General features: G+C 37.9%; 1 protein-coding gene across 1 annotated transcript; it reads right to left on the bottom strand.

The window, feature by feature from the left end:
- Positions 1–424: 424 nt before the first annotated feature.
- LOC114272700 (2-alkenal reductase (NADP(+)-dependent)) lies at positions 425–6,584 on the bottom strand. Its single transcript, XM_028214418.2, has 5 exons — positions 6,107–6,584; positions 3,218–3,395; positions 1,697–1,863; positions 1,364–1,446; positions 425–976 (listed from the first exon to the last, which is right to left on the bottom strand). Exons 1-5 carry the CDS (start codon positions 6,341–6,343, stop codon positions 598–600), a joined length of 1,044 nt encoding a protein of 347 aa, XP_028070219.2. The 5' UTR covers positions 6,344–6,584; the 3' UTR covers positions 425–597.
- Positions 6,585–19,638: the final 13,054 nt, after the last annotated feature.

The following is a 19,638-nucleotide window of genomic DNA, read 5'->3' as shown; positions in this document are numbered from 1 at the left end:
TTATTTTCATTAATTTCTAAATATTCAATTTAAAGAGCAATTATGCATATTCAATTTGCTCGATTATTTTGCAATAAGAAAAAAAAAATTATATAGAAAAAGAAAACACTTTAGCATTATATAGTGGTTGTAATTTTTAATATTTTTTTGTACAAATAAAAATATGTATTAATTGAAACAAAAGAAAAATATTTTATAAAGTACGTTGCAAATTAAATAAAAATTTTACAATTCCACTAGACCAATCTAAATTTGGGATAGGAAACAAATTTCAATATGAAATTAATAATCTCAAGACTCAGCCAAGAGATGTTAATCTCATTTAATTCGGTTCATCCAAACAAACATAGCTTTGAGAGTTGAGAAAAAACTTACATCTACCTAAAACATTTTCAGAAGTTGAAATTTGTAAGAAATATAAATATACCCAAACAAAAAGAAGAAATAAAATTACTTTCAGTTCAGAACCCATTGATTAAAACTTCAAAAACACTGCTTCTAGCAACATCATCCCAGTGAGAAACCATTTCCCTATTAACTTTAGTCAAAGCATACTAACAATTTACATTAAAGATTACCAGGACATCAATAACATCATCACTCACGAGCAACCACCACCACCTGTTTGCCGACATTGCGACCAGAGAAAAGCCCAATAAGAGCTGCTGGTGCACTTTCTAGGCCTTCAGCTACGTCTTCCACATATGTGATTTTTCCTCCTTTTATGCAGGGGAGGATCATTTCAAGAAACTTCGGATACAAGTGATAGTAATCAAAAACTATAAATCCTTCCATACGGACACGTTTTGTGATAAGGCAGAACAAGTTGTGTACACCTTCGGGTCGTTCAAGGTTGTATTGTGAGATCATACCACACACAGCAATGCGGCTATGGAGTCTCATGTTGACAAGTACTGCATCGAGCATCTTTCCTCCAACATTCTCAAAGTAAATATCGATGCCATTGGGAATGTACCTGGCAGAAAGTTTAAATAGAGGCGTAGAGAATGAGAGGATATTTAACTTGAAAAATTGAGATTACAAAAAAAAAAAATCCTACCTAAAAGGGAATTCCGCCAGACCAAGGATTTTTAATTTATTTATAGTTGAGAGGAGACGGCTATCTCAAGTAATATCTCAAGTAATCTCGTGTAACTTTTCTAATTATAGTGAAAACCGCAGTAGCTCTAGTTATGGGATGAACTACATAAATCTTGTATTCTTCATGTCTGCGTCTGTTTTATTTTTGTCTTGCGTTTGTTCGTTTTGTGTTCTACATTTCACCAATCTTGGCTAAGTGTTTTGGATTCCTAATTTTTTTAGTGCTGTTATGTATTTCTCTACAAGAAAATGAAATGCTCACCTTTTCAGAGCTGCTTCCAAGTCCTTCTCCTCTTTATAGTTAAAAGCTTCATCAAACCCAAATTTGTTCTTCAACAGATCAACCTTAAGTAGACAAATAGTACAAGAAAGAAACAAAAGAACAAAAAATAGAAGAGAGTCAGTAACCATGCCTGTTCTGACCCAGCTTAATATACTAGGCTAAAATTTCTAAATTTGTGACGGCTCTGCAAACATGCCAGTTAAGAAAAAGGTGGAAGATCACATACATTGAGCAACCAAATATACTTCTGACTCTATTAGCGGCCACTTACTGGTTATTTTAACATTAATGGACATGCAGAGGGGCGCTTACCTTTTCTTTGGTTCCAGCACTTCCAACAACATAACATCCTAATAACTTTGCAAACTGGCCAACAAGCTGACCAACAGCTCCAGATGCAGCAGAAATGAAAACATAGTCTCCTTGTTTAGGAGAGCATATCTCATAAAAACCAACATAGGCCGTCATACCATGCATACCTACAAGTATAAATTCAAAGCAACCAATTAAGCATCCAATGTAGCCACAATAACAACAACAACAACAACAACAACAAAAATAAATAAATAAATAAAAGAGTAGAATTCGATAAAAACACGTGTTCTGCACCTTGAGTGCAACCATCAAACTACCATGAATAAAATCAATCAATAGCTATAGAAATATCCTATTGTTTGCAATAAAGTTCATACTTGGACCTTAATGTTGGATTGAGGTCACCAGCTCCTATTGTTTTAATAGACTAGGAAATTCTAAAGAACTGATCAAATACTACTGCAGGGGTTACACTGTGTTGCTATAATTACAATTTTCTCTCGATAGGCAGTTGTTACCAGTTATAATGAAGCTGTGTACACACTATGAAGCACCGACACTCAAAATCATGTGTCGTAGTGGTGTCAGACATGCCAGGGACACGTATAGGACATGCTAGCTGGCGTGTCCCTTTATGTAATTAATTTGTTCTTTAGTGCTTTTGAGAGATGTTGTGTGTTGAATGTTTATTACATTTTGTTTAGATTTAAATAATTAATAATAAATCATCCATAAAAAAGACATAAACGATAAGAGTTAATGTAAGAATGGAATTTTTTTAAATATTGAATTAGTGTAAATTTTTAATAATTTTGATTGTTTGAGAATGCAAAAATAATCTACATAATAAATAAACATATATAAAAATATATTTTTTTCCATTGCCATGTTCGTGTCCATGTTTGTGTTCGAGAAAAAAAAAAGAAGAAATATTAGGTTGGTATATTCAATCTAATTAGTGGAAACTGCCAGTCCAAAAATAAGAAAGGAAGCTATTCATTTAAACATAGTAAAATATAAAGGGAGTTTTATGTATTAAAAAAAAAATCTATATTCTTGTGTGTGTGTGTGTGTGAGAGAGAGAGAGAGAGAGAGAGAGAGTCTGCCAGCGCCACATCGCAAATTTCATTTTTAAGACACCAACATGATCCATAAATTTATCAAGTGTAGTTACAAGTTACCCACTCTTCAACATTGGACCTAACGAAGCACTACTGCAAGCTCATTTGTTCCTTCAAGCATCAAGACAGTTCTCCGAATGATTGTTCTTGTAATAGATTAAATGATCCCCTTGGAGATTTCATTTAGTATAATTGTTGGGGCCCCGGCCCTCAAAGTCAGATAAAAATAAGTAAAACGAGGAAAGCTTCTTTAACCTTCCATGTCCTGATAACCTCCTCAAGCCGTAATTTGTGCAAGAATAAAATTATTCTTGTAATTAAAAAAAAAAAAAAGATACGTAAGAGAATCACTTATTGTGCTTGCAGTAATTGAAGCAAACAAATTAAACAAACTTACCAAGGATTCCTGTATAATAAGAAAGAGGCACATCTGTATTTTGAATTTTAAATACGTTTGCTGGCTCTGTAATGATGCTATACTCTTCCCATCCAGTTCTTCCCCAAATTAAGTCACCTTTCTTAAAGTTTGGATGTCCAGAATCCAAAACTCTAGCCACTCCAAATCCAGTTATAGGCTGCCCAAAAACATTAACAAGAGAAGTCACTTGCAATCAAAAAAAGAAAAAAGAAAAGTCACTCATTCAAGCTTGTGATTTCTCAAAAGCCCACACAAATTCCTAAATATTGTAGCTAAAATGAGGTTGAGGGAACAAAAAGGATAAGAGGAAGGCCAAGCATACAAGTTGATTCAACAAAAAGAAATTTGTGCCCTCAATTTAACCGCGATACAACATTGGAAAGACCCGACAATTGGGACTACACTAGTTCGAACAATTAGTTTGATATGTGGTCTAAAAAGTTGCAGATAAAAAAAAGGGGCCTTTTAAAAAACCCATCTTAAAAGCTCTTGAAAAAAATCTAAGGGCAAACTTTACTTTACCCCTTATAGTTTGGGCATGTACAGTTTACCGTCTAACGTTTGAAAATAACCACGTAACTTTCACGTGGTTTGTGAACTAAAATGCACTGTTAATTTTTCCATCAAAGATGATAGAAGGTGAGAGTCGCACTCCCTGGAGAGAGTAGGCTAATTTTAAAGATGAAAATATCCTCTCTGTATCTTCAAATTTACAAAAAATGCCATTTCTTCCATTTTTCTATTGTTTCTCTCTCTATACCTTTCTTCCTCAACCATTAGCACATCCTCTCACCAGTTCTTATTCTTCTACTCCTCCATTTGCACAGCTCTGCCTCATTAGTTCGCAAATCCCTAATAATAATTAATTTTTTCACCATTACCATAACAACAATAAATCCTTCCCTAGTTATATATATATGTAGAAGTAGAACTTCTCCCGCAACAATTTCTCCAGTTCAACACCCTAAACCAGACAATTTTCAATCTTCAATTCCACTTCCTTTCTTGGCAATCCTTTTCTCAAAACTATTACAGAATGTTGTGGAGAAGTATGAATTATAGCCTAAAGTCTCTCATTCTCAGTAAATCCCAATTAATTATGCAAACAACTCATGCTTGATTTGATATGATATTGTTGAAATCATGGGATTATTTACCGTTGGCATTTCCTTTCTCATATGGTTGTAATTCTATATATATTAGAGCACTCTGTCTTGTAATTCGTGGTGTGTTTTTCTTCAAATTTTCTGTCTTCATAGAATTATATATATATATATATATACATATATAGTAAGGAAGCATCAATGGAGCCCAGAAAAAAATGAAAAAAAAAACCAATGATGGTTGGGGATGGAAGAAGAGACAACGGAAATGGGAGATGGGGTGGCAGCAATGGTTGGAGATGGGGGAGGAGGCTTGGCGATAGTCGGGGATTGGAGAGGAGACGACGGCGACGGTCAAGGATGGCAGAGGAAGCAATGGCGATGGTCTGTGAGGGAGGGAAAAGGGTGAATGGTCATGGTGAGGAAGAAAACGAGGTCTTACTGAAGAAGGGTGGCTGGTCATGGTGATGAAGATGAGGTCTTTCTAAAGAGAGGAAGAAGACAAGGGCAAAAAGGTCAATTCATATGTTCTGTTAATAGATATGGTGTGTATTTTGATCCACAAACCACATGGGATTATGTGGTTATTTCCAAACGTTAGAGAAGTAAATCACACATGGCCCAAACCACTGAAGGTAAAGTGAAGTGTGCCCAAAAGCTAATCATCAGGGAATTAGTGTCTTTTCAGCTACTGTGAAGTTTGAACTCATGTCAAAGTTGTAAAATAACTCAGGAAATAAGACGTTCGCAGAATGTTTGCAATGCCTAACAGGGTATAACTTGGACGAATTCATATTTGAGCCCCAAGCAAAAAGTAAGAAAATAAATGAAAATGAAAAAAAAAATCAAAATCCATTGATTCACCTCCATGCAAACACACAAAAAATTGAACATTATGAAAAATTATTGGCTGAATGAACAAACAGAATTTCTAGAGATGCTTTGGAAATTACATCACACCATCAAAATAGAAAGATGTAAGATCATCTAAGAACATCTCCAATCCTTCATCAATTTTTTCATCAAATTCAAATTTGATGAAATAATGACTAAAAAGTATGCTCCAATCATTTCTTCAAATTGGTATCAAATAAAGGTAGAGGCAAAGTTTTTCTCAAATCAAGATGAATCAAATCTTTCACCAAATTCTCAACATTCACATTTTTACTCAAATTTGATGAAAATTTTAAAGGAAGTAGGAATTTGAGATTATTTTCTTTCATCAAAAATAGTTTTTTAGGATAAGTTCTGAATTTTTTTAAAAAGATTTGATTTGATGAAAAAAAGAGAAAGGATTGAAATATATCATATCAGATCAAACTGGTATTCAAATTTTCACTCAAATTTGATTAGTGAGAGAGAGAGAGAGAAAGGGTTAGAACTCTTAAAAAAAAAAAAATTGGGAATCATAAAAAGTATTTGGGATGATACCCTAAATTCTAAACATGGCGAGACTAGTATGCGGAATTGGAGAACAATTTGAGAGTTTTTGTTACAACAGTTCTGTAATTCCCCCAAATTTTCAACAGCTTTATAATAATCATCCAGATCATCCCGACAAACAGAAAACAAAAAAAAAGGAAATCATCAACAGTAGGGATCATGATAAAAACACACAAATATAAAATTCAACATCTCCACTTCTTCAATTCCATTAAAATAATTATTCAGAACTTGAAACGAGGCAAAAGGACATCAACCGACAGTCCACCCCTACAGTATTACCAAAACTATATATATATATATAGTTTCAGAATTGACTCACCGAACCAGGAGTGAAGGACTCAACGTAGCTATCTTCCAACTTCCTCATGCGTCTACACATGTAAGGATCGCAAGACAAGTAGAGATTCTTCACTAGAATGGCGTTCTTCGAACCCTCTGGAAGCTGGAGATGAATGGTACCAGTCTTCACCACCATGTCCGACTCTTTGGGGAAACCACTCACGTACTCCTTCAGAATGATCTGTTTGTTGCTCACTTCCTCTTCCACCACCTCCATACCAACAAATCAAGCTCTCTCTCTCTCTCAATGGAAAACCCTAGAGATTTAACGATATGTATAGATATAGAAGCGTGTATGTATATCCCTATGTGTGTATTGCTGCCACTCATCACTCATCTGGTGTGAACTGTCAACCGCTTCTAAAACCGATCTCGCATTTTCTTCCATTTTCACGTTGAAAAATGTCTGACAGTATGAATTTCTGTGGCTCGTTTCAATGTGTCGAAATAGGGTCATGCTCCGGTGCTCTAATTAGAGCTGCAACAGTGCAGTTCTAATGAGCGGCCACTTATACAAAAAAAAAATAAAAAATAGTAAAGTAAAAAACAAAAAAGAGAGAAGAAAAAGACAAATTAAAGATGCATTAGAGGTCTTTTTTTAGTGGTTCAAATCATTTTTGGTATCGAAATAATATCATTTTATTTATGTTATTTTGAGACCATTCAAATTTAAAATATGTTTGGTTTGAGTTTTTTGAATTAAATTTTTTAAAAATTGAGTTTTTTAATTTTTGTATTTTTTTTTATTTTTAGTGAATATTTTTAAAATTTTAAATATTTTTTTTATTTTTTTAAATGCACTTACTTAGATATATCTAAAAAGTAAAAAAATTGTGAAAAAATATTTTTAAAATTTAATAAATACATAAAAATATAAAAAAATATACTGAATTCTCGTATTTTTTTGTATTTTTGGTATTTAGTGAATTTTTAAAAAGTTTTTTTTAATTTTTTTACTTTTTAGGTATATTTATGTTAGATATGTCTAAAAATTAAAAAACAAATGCTCAAAATATTTTAAAAATTCATTAAAAACAAAAAAATACGAAAAATAAAAAAGTAGAATTTTTTAAAAAATATTTTTGAAAAATGATAACCAAGCATTGTTGTTTCCTGTTTTTTACGTCTTTTTTTTTTTATTAAAAAAAAATGGATTCCATTTTCATGTTAATAATGTGCTTTTGTAGTGCAAAAAGCCGAAAATGCTCTTGTTATGCAATACCTCTAGTAAAAAAATACATAAGTTGCGCTTAAAAAAAAAATTTATATAAGTTAAATATAAATTTATATAAATTTTTATGTGAATTTATGTATTTTTATAAGATTATTTATAAAAATTTATATAATTTTATGTTAAGATTGCATATATACCAGAAAATTTTCTTACAATAAAATAAAATGTGGCTGATATAGGTTTGATTACATAACCATTAAAAAAATATTATAGTTATAATGAAATTTAAAATGTGTGTGTACGAAAATTATTTTACATGAGATTATGCGAGATGGACTCTTATAATTAACTAAGGTAAAAGTAAAATATATATACAATAATAATTAAGGTGGTCATAGGCTTGGTAGAATGATAATTATTAAAAAATAAAAAAATGTGAAAAGTCCAGAAACGCAAACATATTCATTTAGAATATTTTGGGTGGATGTTTATATGGTAGAGATTAAATTTATATAGTGTGATGTCTATGTATAAAATAAATCTGAATCAAAAGATAATAATTTTAAGTAATTAAATCTCTATTTGTAGTATTATTGAAAACAACAATGATTGAGACGTCATTTTTTTTTAGACTCCACCATCTCCTTTGGATTTCAACCATTGATGGCATGGATCTCATACATACATGAGTGGATTCCACATATATATCAATGGTTGAGATCTAAAGAAAATCACGGAGTCTCCAAAAAAAAAAAAGTCTCAAGCATTTTTCTATTGAAAAATAAATGAGCTTGGTAGAATGATAATTTAAAAATATTTTGGAAAGATGGATATAAGCTAATTTTTTGTTTATTTTATATAAGTAAAAAGTCAAATTTTTTGAACAAAAAATCGTTTTGAAAGATAGATATAAATCAATTTGTAAAATTACCCAAATATTATTACTTTTTTAGTAAAATGGTAATTTCCAAAATTTGCATAAGAGTGGAATAAAAATTTTATAATTTTTACAAATGACGTGGCATTATATTATAATAATTTCTAAAAAATATTAAAAAATTACTTATTTAACATTTTTTCAAATATATTTATGAAAATGTTAAAAAAAAATCGTAAAATAAACGCACAAAAAAAACATCACTTATTTTCATCTTTCCGAAACATATTTTGAGGATCCGACAGTGTGGATGGAACGTTCAAAAAAAATAAATAAATAAATAAATAAAAATAAAATAAAATCCAGTGTGGATAGACGATGGAGGATGTGCCAAATATCCACTATGGCCCGCCCCCACCCCCCCCCCCCCCCCCCCCCCCCTTTCCTTTTGGGACCATTATTTAGGCTTTGTGCCTCCCATTCAAAAACTCTGGCGTTAGATTTCGGTTTCAATTTTAATAAAAAAAATTAGACTACTCTTTTATCTCCTTATACTATTCATATAAAATTATTTTTGTCTTTCAATTTTACCCATATATAAAATTACTTAAAGGGACAAAATATTAAAATTAAATATATTTGATTATCTCCTCACACCCCCTAACCTTTCAATTCAATTGCTGCTTATCTTTTTCCTTTCTCAACTTTTCTTTTCTCTTACACATCTCTTTTGAAAAACTGATAATCATAGTGTTTTGATCATTAAAAAAAGCAATGGATGAAAAAACGGTGGTGAAAAACTATCAAAAAAGTAAAATGGTGAGTTTTTTTTTTTAGTTTGGTAGGTTTTTGTTTCGATTTTATAGGTTTTGTTCGTGTAAATCAAAGTATCATAACGCAGCGGGAAAAACATTTAGATCATACCTTTAGGTACCTTTAGGTGATAGAACCTCATGGGTAAATCACGTGCTTCCAGGCTGCTGAACAACGAACCCACCAGTAGAGTGATATTACAAAATGAGTATCACCTACACAAGTCACAGTGCAAAATGGCTTGATCGTTGTTTAATGGAAGAGAGTCAGAGAGAGAGTCTGGAAAAAAAGGTTATGGGTAAAAATCACATAACGTATCTGATATGGATATATTAGATAACCATATAATCTGATACATAACCAATATCTATCTATGCATCTATCCATATCTATTGATATGATAGATATAGATATTCTGAATGGTTATCCAAATAAGTTTTGAATTCAAATTCAAACTTACATGGATAAAGTTCAAAAGGTTCAGGTTCAAAAGGTTCAAAAGGTCATGCCTCATGGGTGCCCAATTTCTAACATCACCCACTCACATATGAGTTGGCATAACACTGCCACATCTCTATCTCAATCTCCCTAAAAAAGAACAATCTCATTCTAGCCAATGCACCGTGCGACTATTGAGAACACTCGCATATGGGAGCTCTATATTAGAAACTCAAAATGAGTCAGCATAGAGATATCAACCCAAAAAGAATAGAAATAGTGTTTCATATACCCCAAACCCATCTAATTACACCGGTCCAAAAAACATCTCTAATCCCTCAAAAAGTGCATGTTTGACCGGCAGTGAATATACAACAATAGTGTAATACTAGATGATCTTCCCTTTGCCTTCATGCCATTTAGTTTAGGATTGACCGCTTTCCCAGTGATGTCCCTTAAGGCCAAATCATACATAACCGCAGTCAACATACCAAAATGGCAGAACATCAACCCCTTATCTTATGACATAATCAAAAGCTACAAAATGGTACATAAATGAAAGTCATATCAATAATGACACGTAAGACTCACACGGTGAGGAAACAGGGATCCATTCTCTCACCTTATTACTCGGTCACCAAGCACATATAGTATGAATACATGCTACGGTGGAGTAACTCTTCCAAAAGAATAACGTCATACTCGATACACCATACAGATATTAGTCTAGTCGCTTTCTAGCGCCTAACCCGAATTCTCTATTTGTTCACCTTCCAGGCGCCAAATGAGATCTCGCATCTGGCTAATTATAACAAGCACAACATGGAAAGTGGGTACTAACATCCATGTTTGGTCCTTAACACGACCTCATCTTGGTTGTAACCAAGGCGACATGCATAGTGGATAATTTAAGCGTCTCTTGACTCCAAATAAAAATAAACCACTAGTCTCATTCTTGTTCGCTCCCAAGCGCCAAGGGCGATTGCTCGTGTGAGTGAGCCAATCTTGCATGCTGACATCATCATCTGCTAATCATTATGACACAAACCATAATAGTGTCAACATCCCATCATCTCACAACAAATAAGTGATCGATTTAAAAAACATAACCACAGCTTGCGCAACTCTAGATTCCAAACATAAGCCTTATCAGTACCTCTTGCAATAAGAATATACAACGGAATCCTCCACGTGCGCCTCACATGAAGTGATTCAAGATCACTACCTCTTGCGCAACAACCTCTCTAAAGATATTTTGGTGACCAATTTGCGTTCATTCTTGATGCGCCCAACTAGCGCATTGAATCTTACAAGGAGCAAATTAATATACTACTAGTAAAGCATCCTATCTACAGTCTAATGAGCAAGGTCAATGTCTAAACAACTCAATTGACCATTTACCAAAGATAACACTTATCATGCCGAATACGCCCACATAGCGTACTTTAGCTCCCACAACAAAGAAAAGATCAAGGAATATAGGTCATCTGTTTCTCCCAAAGATAATCCGAGGATTCACTCAATAGCTAAGGCTCTGGCTTTTACTGATAGGTAAGTCAATGGGTTTGCACTTTTACATCTAGAATCGTTCTATGATATTCCTTATGTAAGTCATCGAAGACAAAACAGGAATTCTCCCAAAACAATCCCTAAAGATCGTACATCCGAGCATATAAATTACATCACCTATGTCCATCATATCTAAAACAGAGGATTGCCCACCCTAGGTAGTGACAACGCTATAAATTCCTTGCTCATAATGACTAAGTAAGGAAAAACTTCTTTTGGACCATTGATCATGCCTCAGTGGTCTTTATCGATCATCATTGGCCTATCATGGCTTGACGAAATCTAAGAACCACTATTTGGATAATTGTTTTAGGCTGTAAAAAATTTATTGGATCTAGCAACCTTTTTGCGCTCCTAACTTTTCACCATAAAAGCAGAAGGTAAATCCCTACGATCTACTTATCCAATTCTCTAACGAAAAAGTTGGGTCACAATGTCCACAAATCAATGTTCCAAACTTATATCAATCATAGTCTAAGTCAAAATAACCTCACTCCCCCGGAGGAAGTCTTCTCATGGTCTACACTTTCCTCAATGGTGCGACTTTTCAATATCTAGCGAGCCTTATGCCTCAACAATGACTATCCAAATTACGCATAACTTTAGAACAGTTTTGTGTCATAATAGAAAGTCAACCAAATTATAGAAATGGTTAATCCTCAAAGACTTTGTCTTAAACTGCACAACATTAATCCACTTTCTAAAAACAGAGGACTAGAGCCTTTGGCATTATCCTAGGCTCTTTATCATCTTGCGGAGCAATCATGAATGTTTCCCTCTCAATCACCCAGTGATGACGTGGAAAAATTTCACAATTGCTACCACGCAACTAAGAATATAGAGTATTCTTCTCTAACGAATTAATCCATTAGTAGGCACATCGCTCCGACTATCCCTAGGATATTGGAAATTTCTTTCCATTCTCAACTAGGCTACATAAAAGCGCTATACTTAGAATTCTCTATCTTATAGAGTTCCAAAACTCTATTCACATCACCTTTACTAAGAAAACTTTATGTGACTTAGTTGCACTACCAAAAACCTACTTACCTATATGCACATGACCCGGAGGGTTTATATGACCGCATGCAATAATGCGTCACATGACCCTATGGGCATGTTTGATTGGAAGGATTAAAGCATGGGATTATGATTATTAATCCGTGGGCCCAATCATCCTATGTTTGTTTTGACATTTTGATTTAGGACTATTAATCCAATGGATAATTAATCCAACAAATTTGTAGGATTATTAGTAATGTGGTAGGGGTGGGATAGTTAATACCACACTAATTTAATAAGATTATTAATACCTCACTATTAGTATTGTGAATCAAACATGACCTATGTGTTTACAAGACAGCATACAATAATGTGCTATAGAACCCTAGGTCTTAACTTCGCAACCTTATGAGAAGTAAAATAAGGATAAGCTACTTTGATGGTTACAGTTCGCCCACAAATGGCTCTCTGCTAACCCATTACTTAAATAGAGTGTAAAATCTGATATGAAGGGCACTTAGTTAGGGATATAGGCAACAAACTAAAGTGCAATAATTAGGAAACATTTTGCGCCATCATCCACCTAACATTAACAATACTTAATTCCTTATCTCTACTATACCATTGTGTTGTTGAGTACTAGGAATAATCAATTTTCCAAGCATCCATTTCTCTTCACAGAGCTTTCTAAAAAAAAACTCAAATAGATACTCGCCACCTTGGTCAAAACTAAAAGCACAAAAGCTCTTATCTAATTGTTCTCGACCTCATATGTGCAATGTCAAAAATTATCTCAAAACTTTTGACTTATGAGAGATCAAATAGTATTGACTCAAATGCGTATCGTAATCTTTAAATGTGTCGAGATTGAGGCTTAGCTATCATACCCTTACACATATCTAGTCACAAATATCATAGTGGACTAAATGCGCCAATACAAATGACCTTCTACGGCTTTCCTACTTACTTGTGCGCAACCATTGCGAACAAAATTACACATTCATATGAGAGCAGGATGTCACAAGCGAGTGGGCCCAAGAAGGCCTACTCAAAACATCCATGCATCTTCTCATTAATGTGATTAAGTATAATAAGCCATCGGTTCATGACTAATGTCATAAACTAATTCCAATCATCCTAATGTGTGAGTTTTTGAAGACAAGTTTTAAAGGTTTAGGCCCAACTAGGTAATGACTCGTGACTAATTCATATTCACTAGATCATAAAAGGATGTCATGGAGATATCAAGTGCGCCTAAGTCGCAAATTTAATTAGTAAGTGCTAATCCCTTGCACCTTCAAGTCAATTTTATTCTCCATACACTTTAATGCATCTAGTTGAAAGATAATGATACTTCTCTTGCCATATCTATTTATCGCTTCATAGTTACTTGCAATTAATTCTACTATCGACAAGAATGAGAGAATAAGCTATCAACTATGACAGCTCCTGAAGTAACTTAAACGTGAATTAGGCTAAAGAGTCTAATTCAACACAATGCTCTCACGAGCCATGCGTCAAATTCTTAGAGTCATAGCAACCTTGTCGGCCTCAACCTTTTCATTACTATGCTGCAACGTTTGTGCTTAGTGGTAAAAATTATTCAAAAATGTTAGCCTAGCTAAGAAATCATACAAAAAAGCCCCTCCTCGTGTCTCACACTCAAGTGTGGAAACAGTAAGTGTCAAGACTTAGACAAGTTGGCAATGCTAATAGATTTTGCACCCACTAAGCGCTAATCTTTTCACTTAGTGTTAATAGATTTTGCAGCTTCTAAGCGCTAATCTTTTCACTTAGTGTTAATAGATTTTGCAGCTTCTAAGCGCTAATCTTTTAACTTCACGTGATCTTTCAACGCACACTATTATAGTGCATGAAATTTTGCTTCATTCACTCCCAATACTTGGGTAGAGAGCAAAACACTACTCATACTGGCTACTTGTCTTACACTTAATGACTAATTTATTTAAGCTCACATTTCTTGGATGACGTGACTCTTGAATGTTATTTCATCTAATGATGCAACATCATTACAAATCAAATTATAAAGTCAATCCACGCAGCTCAATAGTCAAGATCATATACAGATCTATTGAGGGCTTAATAATTTCATAACTCCAAAACTCGTCAACCAAAACTACGTAGCATGCCGCTAACCATAGCGCACACATTAGTTTTTATTGTGCCAAATAAGGCAACAAAACCACAACGACTTTGAGTCATGTTTCCTTACTTTGGCTCAATTAAGGTCTGACCTAAAGTCTCCAAGACTTTTGCTCATCTAAAGAATAGGATTACATTGTTCACATTTGAACATCTCTACTAAGTCTAGGTCAACCAAATTAACTTCCATAAGCTAAGTTAATTTAGAGAGAAATTCGTATTGGGATTAATTTTGATTAGCATAATATAATTTTGCCACAAAAATCTAAATTAAATAGTGATAATATTACAAAAGTCGCAAGATCGAAAATCCGCTATGCTTGTTGTGCGGGGAGCAAATATCCAGGCAAGCCCGCACTCCTTTCTTCCAAGCTCCTGTCTGTCCGATCGACCTGCGAGCACAACGGCGGTGAGCTACCCGGCGGTGTGTGGCCGGAAAACTCCTCCGACGATCAAGTTAGACACACACACAGGGATAGATAGAGAGAGGACTGAGTTTTTGTTTAGTTTATGTCTCACCAAATGTTCATCCTGCAGCATGGGGGGCGCAGACTTGCTTATATACCTTCTGCGCCCCAAATCTACTCCCAATGATCTCTCAACATGTGGTTCTGCTATCCCATCCGTCAGCACAAATCTTGTTGTACGTCACCTAACCCAGCTGCCAGCCCACTCTGCTGGGAGCTCGGCAGCCAGGGTTCAGCATCACGGCTGCCGACATCCAGGCTGCACTTCATGCCCAAGTGTAGCAATAGCCGAGCTCCGTTCTTATCATGCTCGACTGCATTCCGGTGAAGTCAAGCTCCAGAAAGGTCACGCCGATCAACCAAAGGCTTTCCTGCCGAGCTCCAGGCACGAGCTTCCCTACCGAGCCAAAGGTGCGCGCCTTATGGCCGAGCAACGCAAGTTGCACGGTCACCACAGGTGCAAGTAGTTCGGCCACGGGCTGAGCAGCCCAACTCCGGGCAGATCCCAAGCTATCTCGGCCCAACACGCCCTTGGGTCTTCAACTTGCTCGGCTTTTATCTCGGCCCACCTCCAGCTCATAAATCTCCCTCTCAATTGCCCCTTAATTTCGTCCGCGCAAGCATGACTGGGATTATTACTCCTGACCGGGGGTAACCCTTCCTTGGTCTTCGATTTTGCAAGAGGTCAACCGAGCTAGTTTTCTTGCTCGGCTCCTTGATTTACTCGGTCGACGACTCGTCTGGCCTTCCTGTCTCTTCAACTCTGACGCTGCCATTAATGGGGGCACGTGTCTATCTCTTATTGGCCCTCGAGCAGCCAACCCCGCCGTCCCCTCAAATTTGAATTTGGGCGGCTTCTTCTCCTCTATAAACATGCCCCTTCTCGCTTCTTTTCATTCCTACTGCCTCTCTTCAAGCTTTCGACGTTTCAGAGCTCCAGCATCCCCAGCAAAACTTCGTCGCTGCCATTCCTTGGATTTGTGCTCGAAGAAGTAGGCCCTGCGCTCATCTAGTAAGTTCCTTGAGCCTCGTCTTTGCTGTTTCAGTTGGCATTTCACATATTAGGGCATTAAACCCATAGGTTTTAGGGTATTAGGCACCCAAAACCGTCCCTAACCCTTCACTCTGTCTATTGTTCTTCATTTTCCCTGATGAACATTGAAGATCTGGAGCGAACCGAGCTCCAGGTCTACTTTTGATCCAAAAAATCATTCCGACCAAGCAAATAACTTGTTTGTCTCAACGCTCGTAGAAACCGGGATAGCAAAAGGACTTTGCCGCTCGACCGGGCTATTCTCTGGTCCGCTTGAGCGACCGAGCTCCTCAGCTAGCTTTTACGACCGAGGTGGTTTGGCACAATCCATGACCGAGCTCAAATCCAGCTCGTTTTGCGCTACCGCGCTCCCACTTACAATTACCCTCCGTTTTCCTGCAGAGTCCAAGGGGACAAAAGACTAATTCCAAGGCTCTCAAGGACCGAGCAGCCATTAATTCCTAGCCTGTGCCAAACCGCCCCAGCCGAGCTAAATTAGTCGGTCACACATGGGAAAATTCCGCTTCCTTGTGGACACACCTGCTGCCTTGGTGGCCTTCAGGGAAGAGTACGGTATCCCGACAGACGTCCATTTAGAGCTCGCCGAGATGGAAACAACCCCCTAGGGCAGGCTTGACCAATGCCCCTTCACCGTGTTGTCAGTAGTTGAAGGAGGCCTCTGCTTCCCGGTCAACCCTTTGATGACCGAATTCCTGCGCCGCACCAGGCTAGCACCCACCCAAGTCTCGGCCAATACTTACCGAATAATCAACGGCGTGCACGAGTTAAACAATTGGCTAGGAACAAACTTAGGTTTAGCCGAGATACTACGACAATACACACTTGGGCACACCGGCGATGGCTTGGCCTACTATTTAAAAATAAGACCGGGCAAAGAGAAAATAGTGACCGGCACCCCAGACAAGGACTTACATGATGACGACTTCTTCTGGGTGTCTGGCAATTATGAAACAGCCGACGTACCGGGCTGGTTCATCAGCAAGAACTTCGGTTCCACATGTAAGCTGCGCTAATTTGCTCGGTTAATACCGTGCCTTCAACACTCTGTACTTAACAATTTTTCCTATTTCTTTTGCAGCAATTCAGGCCTTGCAATCCAACTACCAATATCCCAACGTTGAAGCCATCTGAACCGTGCTCCGTTACAGCCACCAGGATTGTAACGAGTTGCTCGGCTACACACCAACCTACAGATACTTAGCTCCACGCCGAAGCAAAGTTACAGACTTTCTCCGTGCTCTAACGCCGCCTCCAGACCCAACTCTATCGGATGTGCCGTTAATCCGGCTGACCGAAGAACAAGAGATGGAAAAACGAAGCCGCATCAAGAACCTCCTCACAGTAACCTCAGCCGAGATACCGAGCATTACTACCCATTCTCAAGCCGCCGGGCAATCCAGCGGCCCCGTGGTTGCTTTGGCGTCTCCAGCCGCCGGACAGGTCGGACAAGAAACCCGCCGAGCTGGTAAAAGACCTCGGACAGATCCGACTGCCGAGCTGGTTGCCGAGCTAACCACCGAGCAACCCACTGATGTTGTCAACCCAACACCTCTGTGGAGCCCGCAGCTGAAGCACCGGGGTAAAGACATCCCGGCTAATGCCTCCGTCAAGGGAGACAAGGAGCACTTGCTCGCCTTCGACCTTTCAAAAGCCCTCCTGTTACCGAGCGACGTGGTGGGCAGCGACCATGTCCCTGACACCCGGTTGGTGAAATCAGCTGTGAAGTCCATGACCAAGGTACGTATCTCAATCTTCAACTGAAATTTTACAAGTGTTTGCGCTGTTTCTTCACTGATTGAACTTTCTTCTTGCAGGCCATCCAGAAACAGCACTTGGTCATGGAGCGAATCCATCGACTGCGGCAGAAGGCGAATGACACTGTCAGCCAAGTGCAGAGCCTTCAAACCGAGCTGGGCCGAGCAAAATCCTCTTTGAAAATTGCCAATGTAGACAACAATAGGTTGCTCGGCCAGCTTGATGAAGCCGAAAAGAAGAGGGATGAGCTCCAGGCCGAGCTAGCTGCGCTCAAGAAGTCATGGGAGACGGAGTGCGAGGATGCCAACAACGCCGACTTCAAGGAAGCCGAGGACAACTATAAGAAGCAGGTCTTCGCCACTCAAGATATTTATTTCAAAGCGGGCTGGAAGTCAGCCTGCGAACATCTCGGTCAAGGTCCTGACACCGATGTGTTTGCCACTTCCCCGATTGCCTTCCTACCGGTCTACCTCGTGCCTTATGCCGACGACGTCTTCAGCGCGTTGCAAACTGAGGTCGAGGAAGGGCTCACTAAAGAAACCGAGGTCAATGCCGAGGAGGGAACCGGCCAGGAGCAGCCCGGAGAAACTGAGGCCGGTGTTCAAGAGCGAACTACGGTCGACCTAGAAGCAGCTGATGACGAGTTCTCCAATCTTTCCCCCCTAGTGTAGTTCTCTTTTTCTTTCATTTTTTGCTTTGCATATGTAACCGGGCTCTCTGTCCCTCCTTTTGTACTACTTTTACATCAATGAAAAGGCTTTAATTTCATCAAGTGTTTGTGCGGTTTTTAAGCCTCATAACTTCAGCCGAACAAAATGTCTCGGCGGGGCAAAACACTTTAACTAACTGATCCGACCAGAGTAAACATCTCGGTTGAAAAGAGCTAAGTTGAGCAAACCATCAATTCTTTCAACCGGAGTAAACATCTCGGTTGAGAAGAACTGATTTGAATAAACAATCAACTCTTCCAACTGGAATAAACATCTCGGTTGAGAAGAATTCAGTTGAGCAAACCATCAACTCTTTCAACCGGAGTAAACATCTTGGTTGAGTATAACTGAGTTGACCAAACCATCAACTCTTTCAACCGGAGTAAACATCTCGGTTGAGAATAAATGAGTTGACCAAACCATCAACTCTTTCAACCGGAGTAAACATCTCGGTTGAGAAGAACATAGTTGAGCAAACCATCAACTCTTTCAACCGGAGTAAACATCTCGGTTGAGAATAATTGAGTTGACCAAACCATCAACTCTTTCAACCGGAGTAAACATCTCGATTGGGAAGAACTAAGTTGACTAAACCATTAACTCTTTCAACCGGAGTGAATCATCTCGGTTGAGTAGAACTAAGTTGACTAAACCATCAACTTTTTCAACCGGAGTGAATCATCTCGGTTGAGTATCTCAAAACTTAAAGCAACATTAAAAAATGATAAGGCAAAGATGAGTTCTATATATTTGACACAAATGAATATTACATGTAAGGCAAAAAATTCCTTTGCACAAAAAGAAAGCTAATGTTTTACACAAAAAGAGAGCTAAAGCTAGAAATAATACAGCTTGAGGTTGGCTGCATTCCATGGCCGGGGTATTCTTCTACCATCCAAGTCCTCTGGGTGATATGCCCCCTTGCCCGCCAGACCGGTTATCTTGTAGGGTCCTTCCCAATTTGCCCCTAGTTTGCCTTCACCTGGCACCAGGGTATTGCCTATGACCTTCCTCAAGACCCAATCGCCTACTTTAAACGGTCTGGGGTGCACCGTTTTGTTGTATTTCCTTGAGAGCTCTTGTTGGTAGGCGGCCACATGGATGAGAGCATTTTCCCGACGCTCATCCACTAGATCAAGTTCAAGAGCAATGGCTTCGGCGTTCAGCCTGGGTTCAAAACCTTCATGTCTGAGGGTGGGCATGCCGACTTCCAAAGGTATGACTACCTCCATGCCATAAGCCAAAGCGAATGGAGTTTCCCCGGTAGATCGTCGCGGGGTTGTCCGGTATGCCCAAAGGACGCTGGGGAGCTCCTCAGCCCACTTTCCCTTGGCTTTTTCCAGTCGTTTCTTCAACCCATCAAGTATGATCTTGTTCGATGCCTCGGCTTGGCCATTGGACTGTGGGTAAGCCGGAGTAGAGTTGTAGAATTCGATCTTTAGATCTTCACAGAACCCCCTAAACAGGTGGCCGTCAAATTGAGTGCCGTT

The sequence above is a fragment of the Camellia sinensis genome, chromosome 6, assembly GCF_055761805.1.
Source record: "Camellia sinensis isolate YWXY chromosome 6, ASM5576180v1, whole genome shotgun sequence".
Classification (NCBI taxonomy): Eukaryota; Viridiplantae; Streptophyta; class Magnoliopsida; order Ericales; family Theaceae; genus Camellia; species Camellia sinensis.
This window is presented reverse-complemented; position numbering and strand designations above follow the sequence as displayed.

Coding starts and splice junctions, on each gene's coding strand:
- LOC114272700 (XM_028214418.2), bottom strand. CDS start 6,343: ATGGAGGTGGTGGAAGAGGAAGTGAGCAACAAACAGATCATTCTGAAG. Junction 3,396..6,106: donor AGTCCTTCACTCCTGGTTCG/GTGAGTCAATTC, acceptor GTTTTTGGGCAG/CCTATAACTGGATTTGGAGT. Junction 977..1,363: donor TTGGAAGCAGCTCTGAAAAG/GTGAGCATTTCA, acceptor ACTTTCTGCCAG/GTACATTCCCAATGGCATCG.